The 20,937-nt window shown below is 43.2% G+C and overlaps 1 protein-coding gene across 5 annotated transcripts in view; it reads left to right on the forward strand.

Moving 5' to 3' along the window:
* Positions 1 to 20,937, forward strand: part of PXK (PX domain containing serine/threonine kinase like) — a 282,257-nt gene that overhangs the window by 134,124 nt on the left and 127,196 nt on the right. For all 5 annotated transcript variants that reach the window (XR_013601125.1, XM_078661499.1, XM_078661497.1 and 2 more), the window contains exons 4-6: positions 4,459 to 4,645; positions 9,283 to 9,360; positions 20,111 to 20,184. Coding sequence is in view for 4 of the 5 variants with exons in the window: in XM_078661499.1 (XP_078517625.1) it covers positions 4,459 to 4,645; positions 9,283 to 9,360; positions 20,111 to 20,184 (339 nt within the window). In the remaining variant the exon portion in view is untranslated. The remainder of the gene's footprint in view (positions 1 to 4,458; positions 4,646 to 9,282; positions 9,361 to 20,110; positions 20,185 to 20,937) is intronic.

The following is a 20,937-nucleotide window of genomic DNA, read 5'->3' on the forward strand; positions in this document are numbered from 1 at the left end:
AAATACATAATAATAATGTTCCTTCACAATTGTCTTGCTGCCTTAGTTCTGGTAAACACCACTTATCAGATCCTCTTATTGACTGAGTATTAATTAACCTTAAAGTCGGGATTGATGCAAATCCGTTTAAAAAATGTTATGGAAAGTAGAACACTAGGAAAACATCTTTTAAAAGGCATCCCCTTTTTTCTGTTCTTACTAAGCATAAATCTATAAAAGGTGGAAGACGAAACCTTGAAAGAAAATGTCCTTTGTTGCGTCCATTCAATAAACCAGCATGAAGTTGTTGCTGGCCAAGATAACTTAGACCCAGTAACGGACTACAGTCCTAGTTATGTTGTTGATGTTGGGCGTCAATTAACATCAACACGTATCCTATTCTACCGAGGCAAGATTTCAGATAATTAAATAAAGGAGTCTTTTTGTTGAGCTTTTCACTGTGTTTTCTTCAACGAACTTTGCAAAGCAGAAAAAACACAAGTAGACCATCTCTCCTACGTGTTATGGATCTGTGCTGAGAGTCCTTGGTATATTGGCACACCTCAGAAAAAAAGGTTTACAATATGCATAAAATATCATACAGCTGTATGATATGCACTGAATATATATTGCACGAGTTGCAATCAATGCAGCGGTGAAACCTACACACATTTATTTAAATTATTTACGGTATTTGTAATGTCACCTTGCAGCATGCTCTAAGAACAGCTATACTTGGGTAGGCTAAAAAGGTAGTTACGAGCCCCAGTGGCTGTGACAGCACATCTCCATTCCTGTGTTCTCAGTCTCCACCTTGTTTTTGAGGTTTTCATGTGATGGCAAACCTGAACAGCCTTCAGAAGTTTGCTGAACTGTGAGTGGTTTCTTTCTGGCCTAAAATTAGGGGCAATATCATTTCAGTGTTCTGTTTCTCTCCTGGGCCTTTGCACCTACTGTGCTTTATTTGCGGTGCACAGAATCTTGAATTTAATTCAGAATTCCACTGGGAGTCAATGGAATCATTTAAACACAACTTGAACAGCATGCTTTTTCTGCAACTCAAGACGTAGTCCTGTTGTCTTATTAAGCACTGTACTGAAGTGTTTTTGATAAGGTCTCTGTAGATGTTTCAATAATCAAGGCTCATCTTTAGCAAGACCAAAGTAGTTCAACTATGTTTTGGGGTTGAAGATGTTGGACGGTTTTCTTAAACATTCCTGTCTCCATAGATTAAGACATAGAGGTTGATTACGATGTTCGGAAAGCATTCCGACCGAATCGGTTTCGGGTAGTCCGAACGACCGATTACGATGGTTCCGCATACCATTCAGTCAGACTCCCATTAACTTCAATGGGAACCTGTATTCCGACTGAATACACAGGTTCCCATTGAAGAAAGGCGTAGCTGGGAAAAATCGTACACCGTGTGACGGACACCCCATGGTGCCTGCCACACTGTCCCTTGGGTACCCCCACGGGCTCCATTTGGAAGGCTCCAGGTGAAGGAGGGCCAGCTACGGCCCCCAAGGTTGGAATCCGACAACCGATCTGTGTCGCACAACCGATTCGGAAAGGATGTCGGAATCTGACACTGTAATCGCTCGGTTAGAACCACGGTCCATTGACCTGTACAAGTCGTCTCCGAATGACTCGGTTCCTCCCAATGCCATCCGGAACCAAGTCGGATCCAACCGCTTTCTGAACATCGTAATTGGTCATTCGGAAAGCTTTCTGAATCGGTCAGAAAGACTGGTTCCGAATCGGATTCAGCAGACCCGAATCTGATTCGGAGCCTTTCCGAATGACATTGTAATTGACCACTTAGTCTAGCTGTCTGAGGCCGCACTCTCTGCAACCTGATAGTGTTTTCTGTAGGTCTTTGTAGTTAATATTACTTGAATCTAATCTCCCATTTAACGCTACCTGAGTAATTCCAATCTGTTTTCAGTTGGGTTAAAGATATGGGAGGTTTTCCAAAGCATAGTGTGCTGAAACTTAACTCCTTGACTTGAGTAGTAAGTGAGAGATCTGTGTCAAACAGGGCACTTTTTTAGGTCTAGGCTAGATAGCACATGCGCTGTCTCTTCGAGACATGTCGTAAACAATCCGTAAACAATTTGTGGGCATCAGCCTGCCCATAGGCTTACTATTTGTCCACTCCAAAGTCGCTCTCCTATCCGTTGTATGCATGTCCATGGCATGCATGCATCATGCCTCTTCTTGTGTTTATCCCTCCTTCAGAGCATGGACAAAGTACTTGTGGCTATTCACTGCTCCTGTTGTGGGAGCTACTTTTTTCTCTGTCTTGGAGAACTCTATATGAGTGCTCCTGTTTTCACAAGCTCCGGCTCCTCCCACCCGCCCAAATCCTGTTACTTCATTCCCTCTGCAGATATAGTAATACGAACTCTTAGCCAGTGGCTCACCTCCCTCCTCAGAGTATAGACTCCGGTAAAAAAGAGGAAGGCAGACTACTAATCTAGGCGGTTCTCCCCGGAGAAGGAAAGCAATCATGGGCTCTTTCATCTGTATCCGCTGCAGGCGGCACGGGTGCTACTCGGGTGAGTGTGTACTGATGGCTCATGGATCACTTTCTCAGTGTGAACGTGCATTGTAGTTAAGTCTTCTTTGGGAAACCTACAGGCATAACAAGAAATAGACAAAAACAACTAGCCCATAACGCAAACATTTCAATATGAAGGATTGGAGAATCAGCATACCACATTTTGAACTACTGAAAATATAATCATGTTTGGAATTACAATTTATATTACTAAATTAAACTGGAATTGCTGCTGTCTCTCTAGCCAGGCAATGCATTCTACATTCAGGTCCTACCTATTTCTACTTCTATTTCATGCTGTGCACCCCAACCGTCCTACACAAAACTTTCGTAAACTACAAATACCGCTGACCCCTACCTGCGTGAGCCATCCAACAGACTAAAGGGGCCTAGCCGGGTCAATAGAGTGGTTGGATAACTTATCTGGGAACCTAAATCCTCTCTTGAGTCCATGCATGAGCCTTGAGCGGCGTTTGGATCACTTTTTGGGAATCCCCCTTGCACTGCACACTTTATGAAGAGTTTACTGGCTGAGGTACTTGTACCAGGAGCGTAGCTGGCAGGCTATCTGTAGGAATATTTGTGCCCATCCTAGGTTACTGATTTGCTTTTGTGTGATGTTTGCAGGCTTCCGATTTAAGCTGTATCGCTAGCTGTGTTCGTTTTCAGGGAAATGTAGTTTCCTCTTTATAAGGAAACGACAAAACGAGTACCAGAATGCAATTCAAAGTGAAACAACTGGCTGAGCTACTTATGCTTGACATGGGATAAACGGACAATGCATACATGCCAACATTTTAAAAAGGAAAGTGGGATATTTTTTTCCAATATCAAGGGAATGTATTTTCCTCACTGACTTCTATTGAGGCCGAGGCAATTTCAGGCGAGATCTGGTCTGATGGCAAGTATGAAATCGAGATGAGACTTCTGAATTTGTCTCACCTTAGGTTCCCATTTATTTTCTTCTTTGTGGATTGTGTACTGTCTTAGTGATTAACCACACCATATTTTACTTACAGACACATATCTTATTATCATCAGAATGGATGGTCTGTTAGTTTCCACATTGGGACAGATAAACTAGCAGTCCTCACTAGCACATCTGAGCGATTATTAGTAATTTGTCATAAAATGCAAAGTAAAAACCTGACCTGAATGAGTTACACACTCTGGCTTCTTGAAAACTAGACCTAGCTGGTGTCCTCACACCCATCATCAACTTCAAATGCAACAGACGCCATGCTGCACGCCAGCTAAAAGAAGGCATCCAACGTATTTAATTAGCACAGTACAGGTGCAATTGAGATATGGGGTTTTCCAGTGAAGGCTTTCAAGACATGAGGTCCAGACAGCTTCCGCTATGCATTCCACATTGACAATACCAATAGCTTAGGCATTGCAGAGACTGATTGGCTTTGCCAATGCTTGTTTTACATTGAGAGCTCTTCCCCAAGGTAACCCCACACTGGCAAGCCAATCAAGTGTGCTGGATTTAAGTGAAGTGCCACCCAGCATTAAGATCTCCGGTTTTGTATAGACCTAGCTTATGGTTTGTGTAAGTTAAAACCTTTTTTTTTTAATGTCCTACCGTTTTAGACAACAAGCATGTGACATAAGGGTGGGCTTGTTTAACCTTACCAAGCAGTCAACAATTATCACTTTTTTCTTCGGTTAGGTCACAGCCAATTGGATGTCAGGAGTACACTTATCTTGATATGTAAACTGAATTATGCTTGATACGTTTACTGCTAAATTTTAAATCTTAAAAGTGCAGCATTTGTCTTGAAATAAGATATTAATCATAAAATGAATAAAATATTGCAGTGTTGTTTAAGTGTTTCTTTCTTTGTAGTGTGTCCTACACAGTGATGGCGGCTCTACATGCTTATATCTTTATCTTTTTTTTTTTTTTTAAGATCTCAGGTTTAAGTCTACCTCTTCCTCCGAAGAAACTCCTTGGAAATATGGATCGTGAATTCATAGCAGAGCGACAGAAGGGGCTTCAAAACTATCTGAATTTTATCACTACAAATCACATACTGTGTAATTATGAGCTGGTGAAGAAGTTTTTAGACCCAAATAGCTACTCTGCAAACTATACCGGTAAGTTAAAATGCTTTCCCAGCAAACTTGCCGGCTTAATGGCATAGCCTTTTGTCATTTTACCTGCCCTCCTCATTTACTACCTTGTTCACCCATCAGACCTCTTTTCAAAGCTCATACCACTTGTCTGCCTCATTCACAAACACTAGACAAGCTGCGCAACTCATTCCTTTACTTTTTCTTATATGGAATGTTGTGTTGTATGTCATTAATGTGGCAGTTTCCTGCATCGATCCCCTTCCTTATGCACCTCAGACCGGTCGTTGACCATATTATGGCTCAAGTTTAAGCTCTGTATTAGTCCTTGCGTATATATTTTTTTAAAATCTCCTTCCCGCCATCTTTTTCCCTTTGTTTATGTTCCCCCCCAGTTCCCTGCCTGCCACCACTCCTTTTCATTCATCTTTTTTATCCACGTTTTCATTCATCACGAAATCCATAGCCTCACAATTTAATCTCTGTACTTCTACACCACTCTTCACCAACCCTTAAATTTAGGTGCCTTGTCACTGTGTTAAGAACCCTTATTGTTCTTATCATGATAAATCATCTGTATGTCTGGACTCCTCCAGCGTTTTCCTTTTTTTTCTTACTGTGTCTCCAGGTTTTTAAACTTCTTAGTTGGTACCTAGATAGTAACGTTCCCTACACCGCACCCATCCTTTGTCCAGTAAAACTAGATTCTTGCCATTTTCATCTCACTTATTCACAGAACTTGAGACTATCCGCATCCCTCTACACCATAAAATATTTTCTCTTTCAGTTAGAAATTTGTTGAATTTTGCTATTCTTAACCGTTCACTGGTAAATGTAATGTGCTACTCTGCCTCTAATCCGTTAGTGAGCAAAATAATTCTCAGTAATTGTTTGTCCACATATCCTCTTTACTCTAAGGGTGTCTTCTTTATTTTCTAATGCCGCTGCTGACTATACATGCGTCCCTTAGCCTGATGTTGCCCCTTTGTTCCAAGCCTCACTCTTGGTCACTATCTAGCTCTGCTTTCATTACTAAGTTCAGTTTCACCCATGTACCATTCACTGTTGTTCTATCACCACATGCTTGATGTCACTTTATATTTCTTCTGTTACTTTGTCATTTGGTGCAGTTGCAGTCGTTGATTATAGTATCCCGGAACCTATCTCATCTTGATGTATTGATAGACTCTTCACAAATCCCCTTATTTTCTTTGGCCTCCTCTGTTCAAAAGTAAAACCCGAGTACTGCCTTGATAGCCTGCACTCCACGCTCTCCGAAACAAGGCTACCCATATCATTGTCTGTGTATTTCTCTGGTGATGTGTCTCATCGATCTACAAAGGTTGTCACTTTTTACTTCACACAACTATTACGTCCCCATGTTTACTCTTCTTCTTTATTTTGTTGTACTGTTGCAGATCCCATCCCTGTTTTTGAAAAGACCTTTTGCCTACATTTACCATAAGTGTTGTCCTTAATCTTAAAATAGCAGTAACCTTAATTCATATCCCTAGATGTAGCTAAATTAAAAGTATTACACACAAAAATTACAAAATTGTAATACTAGCACCACCCTGACCCTAAATGTAATTATTATATTTTATATTGTATCAATCTTTACAAATGTAACCCTATTTTTTGTTACATCAAAAATAATTAAACATTCAATTATGTTACTGTAATCTTAATACTATCCATAACCACATAGGCAATTACATTTAATATCTACATGATGTTAACTAAAAGTAGCTGTTATTCGTACTCATTCTAATACTAACGTACACTAATATATTAACTGTAAACCTTAATCTCACCTTTTTATATCAACCTTTGATTTAATTAAATAATCATATACTTTATCAATGCGAACTTTAATTGAAAGTGTTATAGAATGGAGTTACATATTTTATAATAAAAACAAGTAAAGAAGAAATTAAGAAAACAAATGGCCAAAGGCGGGAAGTAAATATCAGGCACTAGTTGACATAGGGCTCGGAAAAGCCCAAATAATATATATGCTTCATAAGTGCTACTAAGCAGCTTGTTACCACTTCTAGCCCTTTCAAAAATCACCCTTTTTATGGTCTGGCTTTACAGTGGAGCTGTTGGCAGACAATTATGCGAGCGTCACTAAAGATGGGCTCTGGCTCTGCCCACATGTTGGGAGTCAGGAGTACATGTTTTGATTGGGTAGAAGTTATGATTCCGCAAAAAGTGCTTGTCCTCCACACACCTGTGATCATTTTGTTCATTTATCTAGGTAACTGAGCTTAAACTTTAAGAGGCACACACACGACATTGGAATTATATTAGTGTCTTCGATAATAAGCTAATGTATGTCTTCACAGTGCAACTGTCACCTGACTTTTTAACCTACACCAATATTATTCTACAGTTCTTTGCTCCCACACAATTACATTTATTTATTTATTCAGAGTTTTATATAGCGCGAACAAGATCTTTACAGATATCAGAGCGCTTCACAGAAACAAGGGGAGAGGATAGCATGAGGGTGACGCAACATAATATTGGGTGCAGTATAAAATTCAGTAGCATGATCAGATATCAGTCAAGTGCTAATAAAGTATCAAAAAACAATCAAATATGCGTTAATATAGGACGCTACTGAGTCTTTCGTCCAGCTACGATAAAAATCAAGAGAGCTTAGGCTAAAAGGGATGGCTTATGACAGTATCTAAAAGTTACAGGGGGAGGCGGAGGGACATCGAGGTTCAGCAGGCTAACGTGAATAGTCTAATAATAGGTAGTGAGTGAGTAGCATAAATGAATCGAGTAAACATCATAGAATTATGGCAAACAAGAAGAATAAACGAATCTAAATCAATAGTAATATGACATTGTTTGACATTAGACAAACATGTGGCCAATGATACCCAGGCGGTGCGAAGTCTCTGAGCAACAAACATTAGAGTTCAGGTGAGCTTAGCCATGAGGATGGCTTTCACCTCTTTCTTAAAGAAGGCCGTGGAGGTGATAAGCCTGTTTTCGGGAGGGAGTGCATTCCAGATCCTCGGTGCCATTCCTGAGAAGGAGCGTTTGTATGTTTTTTCCTTCCGGAATCTGCGAGGTTTCAAGAGTAGGTTTTTTGTGCTTCTATTGGATCTCGAACCTCCAGATATAGTCAGTTTTTGAGTGAGGTAGTTAGGTGCCTTGTGGTGTACGGCCGCGTGTGTCATAACAGCAATTTTCAGTTGTATTCTGGCTTCAAAGGGCAGCCATTTCAGGGATTTCAAGTCAGGCGTTATATGAGTGTTTTCTTGAGCCAGTAATGAGTCTCGCGGCAGCGTTCAAGGAGGCTCTTAGAGGTGTAGTTGCTGCTAGAGGGAGACCACTGAGGGTCACAATTCCATAGTCTATGCGGGGGATGACGAGGGCTTGTACTGCATTTTGGAAGTCTTTGGGTGGGAGGAAGGGTTTCAGCTTCCTCAAGGTGTTGATTTGGAAATTAGCTCCTTTCGTTGCTATGCTAATGTGCTGTTGCATGTTGAGCTTTGCGTCAAGTGTGATACCTAAGGATTTCGCGGAATCCACGATGGTGGGCCGGACATTGAGTGCTGTTAGGTGGTTGAGCCAGAGTTGGGTGGTGGTAATTTTCGCAGGGGGTGATATCAGAAGGAACTCAGTTTTCAGAGCATTTAGTGTGAGGTGATTGTCGGCCAGCCACGATTGGGTCTTTATAAGAGTGTGGTTCAGGCGTTTGATATCATCCGGGGATTGTACCTTTAGGTAGAGTTGAGTGTCATCGGCATACATATGGAAGTATACATTGGATGCTTGGAGCATGGTGGCAAGTGGTTCCATGATGAGGTTGAACAGTGTGGGCGAAAGGGAGGATCCTTGTGGAACGCCTAAGTCTACTGGCACAGGCGAGGACAACACATTGTTGATCTTGAACTTCTGAGACCGGTTATGTAGGAAGGAAGTGAACCATTTGAGAACAGTCCCGGATAAACCCATTCTAGTGTTTAGCAGCTCAAGGAGGTTCTCGTGTTTGACCGTGTCAAAAGCTGATGAAAGGTCTAGAAGGATGAGGAGGCATGAGTCATTGCGATCAAGGATTTGGAGGGCGTCATCAATTATGTGTGTCATGGCCGTTTCCGTGCTGTGTTTCGCTCGGAAGCCTGATTGATGAGGGTTGAGGAGATCAAACATATACACATACATATCTATTCTCATGCTATTTACGTGTAATGTTTCATATTACCACACAACATTCCTTTAAAAGCCAGACCTATTGGCATTGCCAACGCTTGTTATATAACGCATTCACTGCAGTGACAACAGCCGTCTTTTCTACGGTATGGTTAAGAAAAAGGAGAATAAAGAGTGTTTTTAATAGAATGTTGCTGCCTTGCATTTGTGTTTTTTCGTTGTTTTTTTATTTAGAAGCTCTTACATGTAGTGCTTTTCTCCTGTCTTTTTTAGTCCTATTCACATGGCGTTCCACTTGTCTATTTGTGGTTGATTTTTCGTTGACATAACAAACTGAAACAAAGACCTTACTGCTGTTGTATACTGTGCAAACATTGTTCTGTAGTGTTTTGCTGCAGACCCGGCTGTATACACATAAGCATGCAGCACTGAACGTTTATTATGGGTATACGCAGTAGCCAATATATACTTTTTCCTTGTTTTTGCAGAAATTGCCCTTCAGCAGGTGTCCATGTTCTTTCGATCTGAACCCAAGTGGGAGGTTGTGGAGCCGCTAAAGGAGATGGGTAAGAGAAGGACATGTTCTGTGTGAAGAAGAGTCACTGAGGCATTCTGGATTTTAGATTTCTGTGGTAGTTATGTGTGAGCCAGAAGAATAGCAATGTTTCTGTATCATTGTCAGTTGATTATTCATCAATAAAATGCCTAATTCAACAGCGCACATCAATAATAGAAAAATCAGCACTGCTTTGTGTTGGCTCTGCATCTTGCTAAAAGACCTACCAACGCACACAGTGTCACTGTGTGGTACATTGTATTGGCTCTCTTCATACCCGGTTAAGAGCCGGTGTCACACAGTGGTAGACTATGGGAGCTAGAATCCTTTGTCCAGATTGGGTTCCCTGCTTGTATTTGAAGGCTTTACTCAGCCACTAGTTTGGTTTGCAACTTCCCAAGTATCACATCAGCTGCAGCCTCAGAAGCTGTTCTTTGTGGGAGGTTTTGGGCAGTGGGGCAGCGTAGGAGGAGAAGCTTATGAAAAGCCTTCACCAGGTTCTCCATGACCCCAGCCAGGGGCGTAACACAGGCCCCCGCAGTGCGGGGGGCCCCAAGCTCCAGGGGCCCAACTCAGCACAGCACTTCGGCTGGAGAGCTCCTGTTAGAGTCCGGAGGGGGCCACCCCAAATACCTTGAGGGGGACCCCCTCAATTATCGTTACACAACTGGCCCCCAGCCCTTCCAGTGGCTCTCCATTACTGAAGAGGCATTAGCAGCCTCAAAGGTCCCTACACTTCTCTTACACAGCGAAAACCTTTTGAAGGTTGGCATATCTTTTCTGATTGGGTTTCACAGATGTTGGCAAGAATGCAATGCATCAGGCCATCATTACTGCAGCGCCACCTACTTGGTTCAGTGTACAGTGCATGTACTAAATTTACTTAAGAAAGGTAACTTTTAAACTACCACCCAGTTAGTGGTATATTCCTTTAACACATTACACATGATGCTGTGAAGTAAACTACAGAGAACCTCCGTTTCTTGCATCTGTCGGAGGCTAAGGTCCCCATTTAGAGAACTTAAAGTATGTCGACGACAGAGAATACTCCGTGTCTGCCGTCGACATACACCTCTGATGGCCCAACACAGTAAGGGCCTTCAGAGGTTTTCCCCTTTGTCCACGTGCCCATTGTAGAATGGGAAAACAAATGGCAAGTTTTCACTATGTTACCGCTATGTAAAACTTTACGGTAAGGGACAGTGAAAACTGCAAAATTACCTACGCCATGTGAGGACACTCCCATGGTGAGGGGATGATTGCTTTTTTTTTTTTTTTTTTTTTCAGAAACAAAATCCTGCTTTGGGATTTTATTTTGAAAATAAAAAGCCAACAAGCTTGCTTTATTGCTTTTACTTTTTACCGAAGCCTTTTTATGAGACAGAAACATATTTCCAACTCTTGAAAGTGGTTTTGTGATCATGTCCAATTCACAAATGGAAGGGGGCATGAAAAAGGTGTTCCCTTCCTTTCTGCGATCCGGAGAGGAATGCTTTGTGACCACAATTGCAGGTGCAACCCAATGATCAGATACCAACACCTCAAAGGTATCTGGTTCACAAAGATGGATGCTGTCTTTATGGGTCACCTTCCCCTTTAGGAATTGTGACTGCAGCATGGGGGAGAGCATGCAGTGGCCTAGTAGATAATGGAGGCAGACTATATTTAGGGGTTTGATTGCCCCCTGTGATGTTACTTCAGGCACATATTGTGCAACCCGGTTAATCTGCAGGGTCACTAAAGTAGGGAATCCAATTTGTAATTAATCCAAAATATTGTAAAAAGTTGTCATTATGAGTGTAGTGTTAACTTGTGTGTGCATTAAAGTAGTTTTTATTTAAAAAAAAAGCATCTGTTAGACATTGATTTATTACGTATTGCTCAGTTCTGAGTTTCTAGTACAGAACATCTCCCCGAATCACACCTGGGGTGCTCGGTCTCAGCACCTGAAGAGCTATGTTTTACATTGTGAACTCTTTGACAAATGCAAGAGGAAATGGTTTTATGTTGAGTTCTAAGTGATAACTAGAATAAGAATAACTTCCTATTGTGACCTTGACGAACACCATGCTAAGGAGAAATATGTTGTTTAAACTAAGACCGTCTGAACCAGATTTATATTTCAGGTGGTGCTAGAGAGGTCTCTTTTTCATTGTGTACATTTGCAATTTCATGTTTACTATTTATTTGAGGATACATTAAAGTACTTTGTTTTCTTTTAAAAAGTAAAGACACTGGGGATTGGTGATTAAAATTATTTTGCCCTTTCTAGAGGTCTTTAAAAATTATTTGCTACAATTTGTTGTTTTAATTGATTCTTTACACTACAAAATGGTGATCACTCTGACTTTCAGCTTTAAACTTTGGGAGTATCTTGTTTCAGTATTATATTTGATGACCAATAAACATTTTAAATTGAATGAGGATAAAATCGAAGTGTTGGGGTTAGCGAAGCATCCCTAGAGATGACCTTCATTAAGTGGTCACTGGCTCTTTACACAATGTCAACCACTGCAGACATGACGAGAACTCTCTACACTGGTCTTACCCCTGCCTGCATTTCGCCAGCATCATTGGTACATGTTACTCCTTTTATGAGAGCTTTAGGAAAATTCCTATTTGCCTCTTAGTTGAAGGGACGAGATAGGTAATCCAGGCAACTGTCATCTTGTTTATTTTTTTGGAGTGCTGTCTTGCTTGGCTTACTTGAATACCTTGTCTGAATATTTCAAATTGAGCAAATGCAGCTGCTATATCGGTTTGCTTTTGCGTCCTCCTGTCAAATCCCAGTAGGACTTCATCCACAGGTTCCCAGTGAATAAACTGATACAATAAATAAACAGATTTTGCTCAAGGCACTTGCTGCTGCTTGTCCTCAGTATCTCAACTCTCAGCTCCCGTCCTACCTGCCCTCTACAAACGCGTTGTTCATCTTCTCATGCACTGCAGGTTGTGCCCATGTTCCATGGCACCAAAGAGGGAAGACCTTCCTTCTTGGTTCACACTATTATTCCCAGTACACCAGAAATAAACTATTCTGGCCACCTGAGTGCAGTTTGAGCGGTGTATCTGTGAGAGTGGAAAGAGGCAGCCCCTCAAAGCTAGACTTGTTGACATTACCAATGCTTGTTGGAACATAATTGTGGTCACATATGAACCATAGGTGAGTTCTCTAAGCATCTACCTATCCAGCCATGAATATATTACATAGTTCTAGTCCTTGACACACGTTTCCTCTTAACACTCATTAGGATGGTCTCATTAACCCCTTCTACGCTCATGATGAGCTCAGCTCGTCATGAGCGTAACCTGCGCTACGCGGATGACGAGCTGACCTTGTGACGTAACGCGGGATTTTAAAAATCGCAGTAGCAGCGGGAAAACCGCTAGCGCGCATGCGGTTAAAGTTCTTCAAAAATGTATCCTTGGCCTGTCCAAGCCATTATGATGCACAGTAAAAACTGATAATTCATTCTTCTAATTGTCCTCTTCAGCTATGATGTCCTCTTATTCATTGGAGTAGAGCTGGTAACCAGGCGAGGTTCAGCCCTCAAAGTTATCACCTACTAAATAGCACTCTATGCTGTATCCTTTTTTTGCAGGATTTCTGACCCTGCAAACACCCTTCTATGCAGAATTTACTCTTACATTTCTGTTCTAGGAGGTAGGGTCAAACTACACTTGAATCCCCCCTGAACAGTTCATTTTCCCATAGCAGATCCTCTTCCATGAGTATGTTGGCCAATGTTGTCATTCTCCGCCATGTCAATGGGAATCCTTGCTAAATGAGAAGTAATCACCCTCTCAATGGGTTTGATGACATTAAGGAAAAAAATCACAATTTTTCAATGGCATTATATGTTCTGTTTCAAGGAAGGGCGGTATGAATTGAAGAAGGTTTCCCACATAGAAATTTCACAAACAAAGCGCTTGGTGAATGTCTTCACCTCATCAGTCCAGGAACACTGTGTCTCCCAAAGTCTGGTACTCTGAATCTTCACAGCTTCTCTCCTCTGTTCTCTTCTCACCTTGCTTCAACTCTCAGCAGTCACAATTTCCACCTCAAGATTCTCAAAACCATCCAATTGGGTAACAAACAACAAATGAACAGCTTTGTTTTGTATGAACAGCACCAGAAGGCTAACTACTAATCCTGCTTGGCACGTACACCCTTCGTTTCTTCCACCTTGGATAGTGCAGCATGAAATACACTCCCAGTACCAGCACAGCCGAAGCAGGACATAATATCCTATTAGTGAAACTCCGTGTTCAGAAAGTCCCCAACAGATACCCCACTTGCACCTGAAACAAACACTGTATGAAAATGTTTCGCTTGTTATGCTCTTAACACCACTGACTTTTCATATGTGCTAGTTCAAAGGTCTACCCTTTGAAATTAAGCCACAGGGATCCTTTTTAATGGAGACCTGTAGAATTAAGGATTTTACTGGATGAATTCACAAAGCTAACCATTAATTTAATGGTTTAGAGACCATTACCCAACTTGGGATCGTGTGATAGCCGAGCACTTCTGTGAATCTGGAAATCCTGTGTTTCTAAAATTTCCAGAAATAAAAATGTGTAACTATAGTCTCCCAAGGACAACTTGGTGCTAAGTGAAATTGTATGAAACTAGCCTAATATTACCCCACCCCTCCTGTTATGGGGAAGAAAACGACGTGGAAAATCTATATTCCAAAAATAAGAACTCTTTTGTGGCTAGCAGTGCAAATAAAGTACACCTCCGACTACATGTTGTTTTTTGAAGAATTATGGCGAGGAAAGATGTGTTTTATTCAATTATATACATGTTTTTTAATGACACAGAACGGAGTGACATGTCCAACCTTGCAGTGTTCTTTATTTTCCATGTATCACATCCTAAACCCAGCTAACTCGGCCCTATGTGTGATTCTGCCTGTGTGCACACTAATATATTCTCTCTCTCACTCTCTCTCACTCGCACTCACACTCTCACTCTCACTCTCACTCTCACTCTCACTCTCACTCTCACTCTCTGTGAGAAGTTGGCCTGATGTATGATGTTCACTATTCTAGTGAGCACCTTGTATCAGTCCAAACAACCCTTATGGTGGTGGTTGTAAATTCAACCTTATAGACAAGCTATCCTAGGGGTAGCATGGACTAAGCAGTCTTAGGCTTAACTCAAGAGGGCATGTGAAGCCAGCTGTTTTACCATATGCAATCCTGTAATATCAAATGAAAGGACACCACACAAGTTATATATTATAAAAATATATGTATTTATTACTAGAATAATCCTCTGTACTCTTTATGAGGGTAGAGGCACAAGCGTTTAAACAAAAGCACAGTTAAACATACAAAAGTTGCACAATTATGGATAGGGCCGGTGGCCACTTAAACCATATTCTAAATAAGTGGTATACGAACCGCTTTACGAACAATGGTAAGGCCTAGGGCCTTGGGAATCGCTGGGACTACACTGGACTAACTTTGGTTAGGACGGGAGTAGCCCGCGGGATTCGGGTGCAGCGCTAAAAGCACATGCATGCACCAATGCAAAGTCAATGTTGCGTAAAAGTTACAAAGTTACTGTTTTAGAAGTCTTCCGACTTGACTAGAACTTAGCCACTTAAAACTAGGACACTAGAGGTGTAAACCACTACAGGAGCACCGGTGTTTGATCGTTACATCACCCACAGGAAGCGGGTGCATAGGTGCCAAAGTGTGTCGGGTTTCGTCATGGAGTTCTATGGAGCCTGGAGATGAAGATGCTGCAGGCGGCCAGGAGAGAAGAGTCCGGTTGGATCCAAGGGTGGGTCGAAGATGTAGAGTACCTGAAAGCAGAGGGGACAGAGTCTGGGTCACTAGCCAGTGACCAGGATGGAACCAGGAAGGAACCAGGCGATGTCGGGTGCAATCGGGTGGTTGTCGATAAGTTTGTCTCCGCTGCCACGTGGACTTGGGGGGCATCTACGATGACCAGGAGTGGAACACGGACTGTCCCACGAAGGCTCTTGCTGTCGGCAATGTCGGCTTCCGGATCGGAGTTAACAGGTCTTGGCAAATGCAACCCACGCAGGATTTGAAGATCGCTTCTTACTCGGACCAGCAAGGTCAGAGGGACTGCTCCTTTTCAGGGGAGCGAGGGCCAGTCTGGAGCAACCAGACTAGCAGAGTAGTTTCAAAGATTCGTCGTCGTAGTGACCACTAGCCAACGGGCAAGTGACCGGACAGACGCGTCGAGGAGGAAAATGCAATAGGGCCCCACGCAGCACTCGGTGAGTGTAGAGGGGTGATCTTCGGTGCACGAGCTGCTCGGGGCTGGGGCTTCTCAAACCCCAATGCACAGCTTCGAGGGTGCCTCGGGAGCTGCACTGTCAGCACTTCGCAGTCTTTTCAAGATGGCCGGTCCCACATCTCAAGTTGCCTCCACGGGTCTCAGCTTTGCTGTGGCTGTGGATCGGGCTGTTGGATGTCTGGGAATCCGGTTCTTGTCGATATCTTTCGCTCGAGCTCCGACAGGAGCTGCAACAAAGCAAACCGTTGGGCGCTGGATGGTGCCTGTTTGCACAGGGTGGTCACTCCTTGACCACAAGGGAGGTTCTTCAGTCTTCCACGTCGAGTGGGATGTTGAAGGGTCCAGAGTTTTGTTTCAAAGTTTGTCAGGATTATCTAAAGTCTATGGGCACAGCTCCTACCTTTATTCCAAATCAAGGGGCTGGATAACCTGCTAGGTCCCTCCTATGGGTGGGAGCCAGGAAGCGGGTAGTTACACCCCTTTCCCTTTGTCCAGTTTTGCGCCAGAGCTGGGGCTGGAGTGCCCCAGCACCGGTTTGAACTGGGCTATGCATGGGGAGCCTTGTGCGCCCCAGGCAGTGTCTAGTTTCACTCGCCCTGCCTGCCTCAATCCACTATCTCCTGTCTGGGGTGGTGTAACACCTCCCTGTGACAGGATACCATTTGTCCAGGCCTCCCCTGCCGGAGTTTCGGTAAGCAGCAGGAGGCCAGACTTGTGTCTGTGGCAGCAGCATCCATTTTGTGACGCTGGGGCTCTGGTTAGATTTAACCGCGTTTTAAATAAAGTAACATGTCTTCTCCCTCTAGAAGGGTGGAATGCTACCCCCGTCGCCAGAACTGGCGAGGGGGTAGTATTCCAAAGTGTATGACACCTTACACGACATGTTTTGATAAAGCCAAACCAAAGTTAGCAATAACCGCGAGGATTATAATGCACTTAAGAGTATATGGTATGGCAATATCCTGGAACAGCTATAAGGAAATGGTTCCGAAAGCTGCAGACCGGCTCAGCTCATGCTAGAGCACCATCTCACATAAAACCAAGCACTCTGCCTCCAGGATTGTTAAGGCCTGCCATAGGAGTGACTTATAGGTGTATATGTGTCCAGACATAGGTTTAGACATAGGTATACTATATCTAAGCAAGGGGTGATTACACGACCTTGCCCCAGCTGAGTGATCAGCCAGTTGTGTCTGTTTGGATGGCCAGCCAGGGGTGGCAAAAGATATGCTGCAGCCCCTGGAAGGCCTTGGGTGCACCTATGCCCTGGGTACCTATAGTACAGGGGCTGATAAGGTGACTCAATATCCAATTAGTTATGTACCTAGGGTACATGGAGTCCATTTTACAGAGAGAGCAGATAGCCTGGGGCCCTGATTAGCAGGGTCCCAGGCCAACTAAGTCAAAAACCAGCTAAACACAAGGCAAATAAATCTGGGGTAACCATAGTCAGGTATCCACCCTCCTACACTCTCTCTCTCACTCCCTCTCTATCACTCTCTCTATCACTCTCACTCTCTCACTCTCTCTCTCTCTCCCTCTCTCTCCCTCTCTCTCCCACTCTCTCCCACTCTCTCCCACTCTCTCCCACTCTCTCCCACTCTCTCCCACTCTCTCCCACTCTCTCCCACTCTCTCCCACTCTCTCCCACTCTCTCTCACTCTCTCTCACTCTCACTCTCTCTCACTCTCTCTCACTCTCTCTCACTCTCTCTCACTCTCTCTCACTCTCTCTCACTCTCTCTCACTCTCTCTCACTCTCTCTCACTCTCTCTCACTCTCTCTCACTCTCTCTCACTCTCTCTCACTCTCACTCTCTCTCTCTCTCACTCTCTCTCTCTCTCTCACTCTCTCACTCTCCCTCTCTCTCACTCTCCCTCTCTCTCACTCTCCCTCTCTCTCACTCTCACTCTCCCTCTCTCTCACTCTCACTCTCCCTCTCTCTCACTCTCCCTCTCTCTCCCTCTCTCTCACTCTCTCTCTCTCTCACTCTCTCTCTTACTCTCTCTCTTACTCTCTCTCTCACTCTCTCTCTCTCTCTCACTCACTCACTCTCTCACTCTCACTCTCACTCTCACTCTCACTCTCACTCTCACTCTCTCTCTCTCTCTCTCTCTCTCTCTCTCTCTCTCTCACTCTCTATCCATGCAAGCGCCCCCCGCATCCACACACCCCTAATTAGATTAGCAAACAACTGATCTAATGTTGGCTAATAAGAGTAAAAGGTGCTCTGTAACCACCATGTATGCTATGCAGATTTAGCATTAGTAGCAAAAGGGGCTAGGTTTAGGACATGGCCACACCTACATCTGATACAAAATAAATATAGAACAGATCAGCCACCTGGTGCTGTTACTGTTCCTCCTTTTTTTCTTCCTTTTGTTCCTTTAGATGTTTTTTATATAGGGACATAGGAACCCGCAGGGTGTTTTAAAAGAACCCTCACTCACCTACCTAGTAGGGGACATGCTTCATCATTGGGTTCTCACTGTGGTTGTCGAATGCTTCCAGGGAGTGCTGTGTGTATAACCTGATGTTATACAGTATTAAGGGCATAAAGGATATTTTAATTATTTCCTATTGTATAAAATATTCTAATGTTTTGTATTTGGAGATTTTTTACTGACGGCTTCCGCTTATGATTGTAGAAAACTATGTTGCACAATTTTTTGTTATATGTTGTTGGCCTTTCAGTTTATGTGGATCTCTTTGGAGTTCCAAGATCATAAATAAAAATAAACTTGAGTGCTGCGACGCCAGAATTACTGCAGAGCTGGTTGTGTTTTTTCAGTGCTTCTTGTGCAAGTGACGTGGTGATTTATTAAAACTGGCTCGGGAAGCCCCACAATGGTTTATTTAATTAAGGGTTTGAGGGTTCCCGGTCGATGTTAAAAATAAGTGGTGGATATATATGGGATATTAAATTGATCCCATGTATCCTCTTTCAGGTCATCCTGGGTGTGGAGTACATGTTTCAGCCACTAGTAGTAGCCCCGGAGGGTCAATGTGGCTTTCTTCAGGACCAGAGAATGTAGTGCATGCGTCCTAATGCATGCACAGCGAGGGTATATGTAGCAGGTACTTACAACATATCCTCTCGATTGTTCGATCACAATACGTCTTGTATTGTGTCCTGTGGAGAAAAGGTGAAAGGAAGGAGAAAAAAAAAAAAGATTTTGGTGGACATACAATTGAAGAGCTAAGTATCAGTCTCATTCACAGCCCTGACTTATGATCGTATCAGGCCCACTCACTTCAGAGGCTTATTTTGAAGCTCCGTAGTGATGAAGTGTTTCATTTACATCCATACTCATGCTTAGTTCTAGGATGTCAGGGAAAAATTCATACACAGAAAAAAACATATCGAGAGACCGTTGAAACCCGGGCCGGGCGGAGCCGGAACCGATGGCGGCCCGGGATAAACACTGCCCGGTGGAGGGAAAGACCCCTCCCCTCCTGTTCCAGAAGCCCGCGAAAAAGGGGGTGACCAGGATTAGTCGCCCCAAAGAAGCCAATGCCCCCCCCCCCCCAATCAGGGGGTGAAGCGGGAAGCAGCTGGGGGGATTCAGTAGGGGGGGGATTAAGTAGGGGCACAAGGCCCAGGGATAACACACAACCCCTCCCTGCAAGAACTGCATGCAGACTAACGTGAACAGCTCACACACACTTGCTCTTAAAGTGCGCCATGCTTTTAACCGTGTGTGCTTATTATACCATGCTCGATGTTTTGTTTAGTGTTACCGCAAACAAATGATGGACGGAATGCTGACAATGCAAACATTCTCCCCCAGTCAAAATATCTGGGTTGAATCCATCGTTCTTTAGCCCACTACGCTGCCCCAGTTTGGACCCCGCTATATGCAAATCAGTCTTGACCCTGTGCCTCATGGGAACAGTCCAGACCGAACTTTTGTTTAAACACACTGTGCTCGGGAGTAATAATTATCTTTTGAGAGTAACAGTTCCTAACGTTTATGTTCGAGGCAGGATTCCTCATGGGTTACTGCTCAGACGTGGGCTAAATAGGCAACATTCTGAAAGATACTCAAGGCCATAATGTTAACTGTCACTTTTCGAAGTTGAGATTAGTCCCCCGCCTCACACAGAGTGTGGCGCGTGTGATCCCACATCTGCCCATCACTGCCTTGATTTGTGTTAGGGGCAGTATGTTCCGCAGAATATTGACCTACCTCCAGGCAGTATAAACCATAGGGCCTTCATGTTGACATGAATACGTTTTGCTGCTTATTAGTATTTGATATACATTAGATAAGTAATTTCAAACCTATATATACGAAGATTTAAGAACTATACTTTCATGTGTAAACTGTTTTTTTTACTATCTCTGGTATATTTAGATTTTGCACCTGCACTGATAGTTTAGTATAGTAGGCATTGGACTTTGTTTTCCTGTTGATGCTGATGCCTTCTGTTCACTGCTGTAGCTCTTTTCACTTTGATTATTTTTGTCTGTCCAGGTTGGCGAATACGTAAAAAGTATTTTCTCATGAAGTGGAAAACCCAGTCAAAGGAGCGTCTGGTGCTGTGCTGGGTATGTCAACAAGTTATGCTTATTCTCCTACTGTATGTGCTGCAGCATGATTTTCACAGTTTTTTTAAATAGTTCCCTGTGTTGTGCAAGTGCTGTTTTTCATTTCTGGTCTATGTTAACTTTTAACATAGCGAAACACATCACATATATGGTCAGCATGTTTATTTTCATAATTGGATGCTAGTTCTTTTGTAACTGGTGGTTCCAAAGTCAACTATTGGAGAGTCATTTGACCAAAGCAATTGTAAAAAAAAACACAGGGTCTGGCTTTCATTCTGGTTTGAAGGCTCCTGGCCTATTCTGATTCATGGTAGTCAATCTGGACTGAATAGGACATGACTGTTTCTCATTGTATAACTTCAAGAATGTCATGGTTGCAGGCTGACCCCCTGTACTGTTGCGCATATGTCATGTGTCCCTGGTTGCACTGCGAGGCCCGGTCTCGATGTATCAATGCACAGACCAACTTCAAGGGCAGCTGGGCCATCAACTGACTCCACTTCTCTCGAAAATGTGGCTCATGCCGGGCTGTGCTTTTCTCCTGGGGGCAAGGCAAACCGCACCTTCATTCCTGTCTCGACAGCTAGGTAAAACCACGTTTCTCACGTTCCAGCCTGTAGCTATAAAAGAAGAGTACAATACACAGATCTCTTTCCTCTGGCTGACTGCACCAACACCAAGGTCACCTTACACCGGGCTCCTCCTAGACAATCTCTTCTCCTGCAGGGTTGTCATTCTCCTTCCTTCTCTCAG

Source organism: Lissotriton helveticus, chromosome 9 (genome assembly GCF_964261635.1).
Source record: "Lissotriton helveticus chromosome 9, aLisHel1.1, whole genome shotgun sequence".
Lineage (NCBI taxonomy): Eukaryota > Metazoa > Chordata > Amphibia > Caudata > Salamandridae > Lissotriton > Lissotriton helveticus.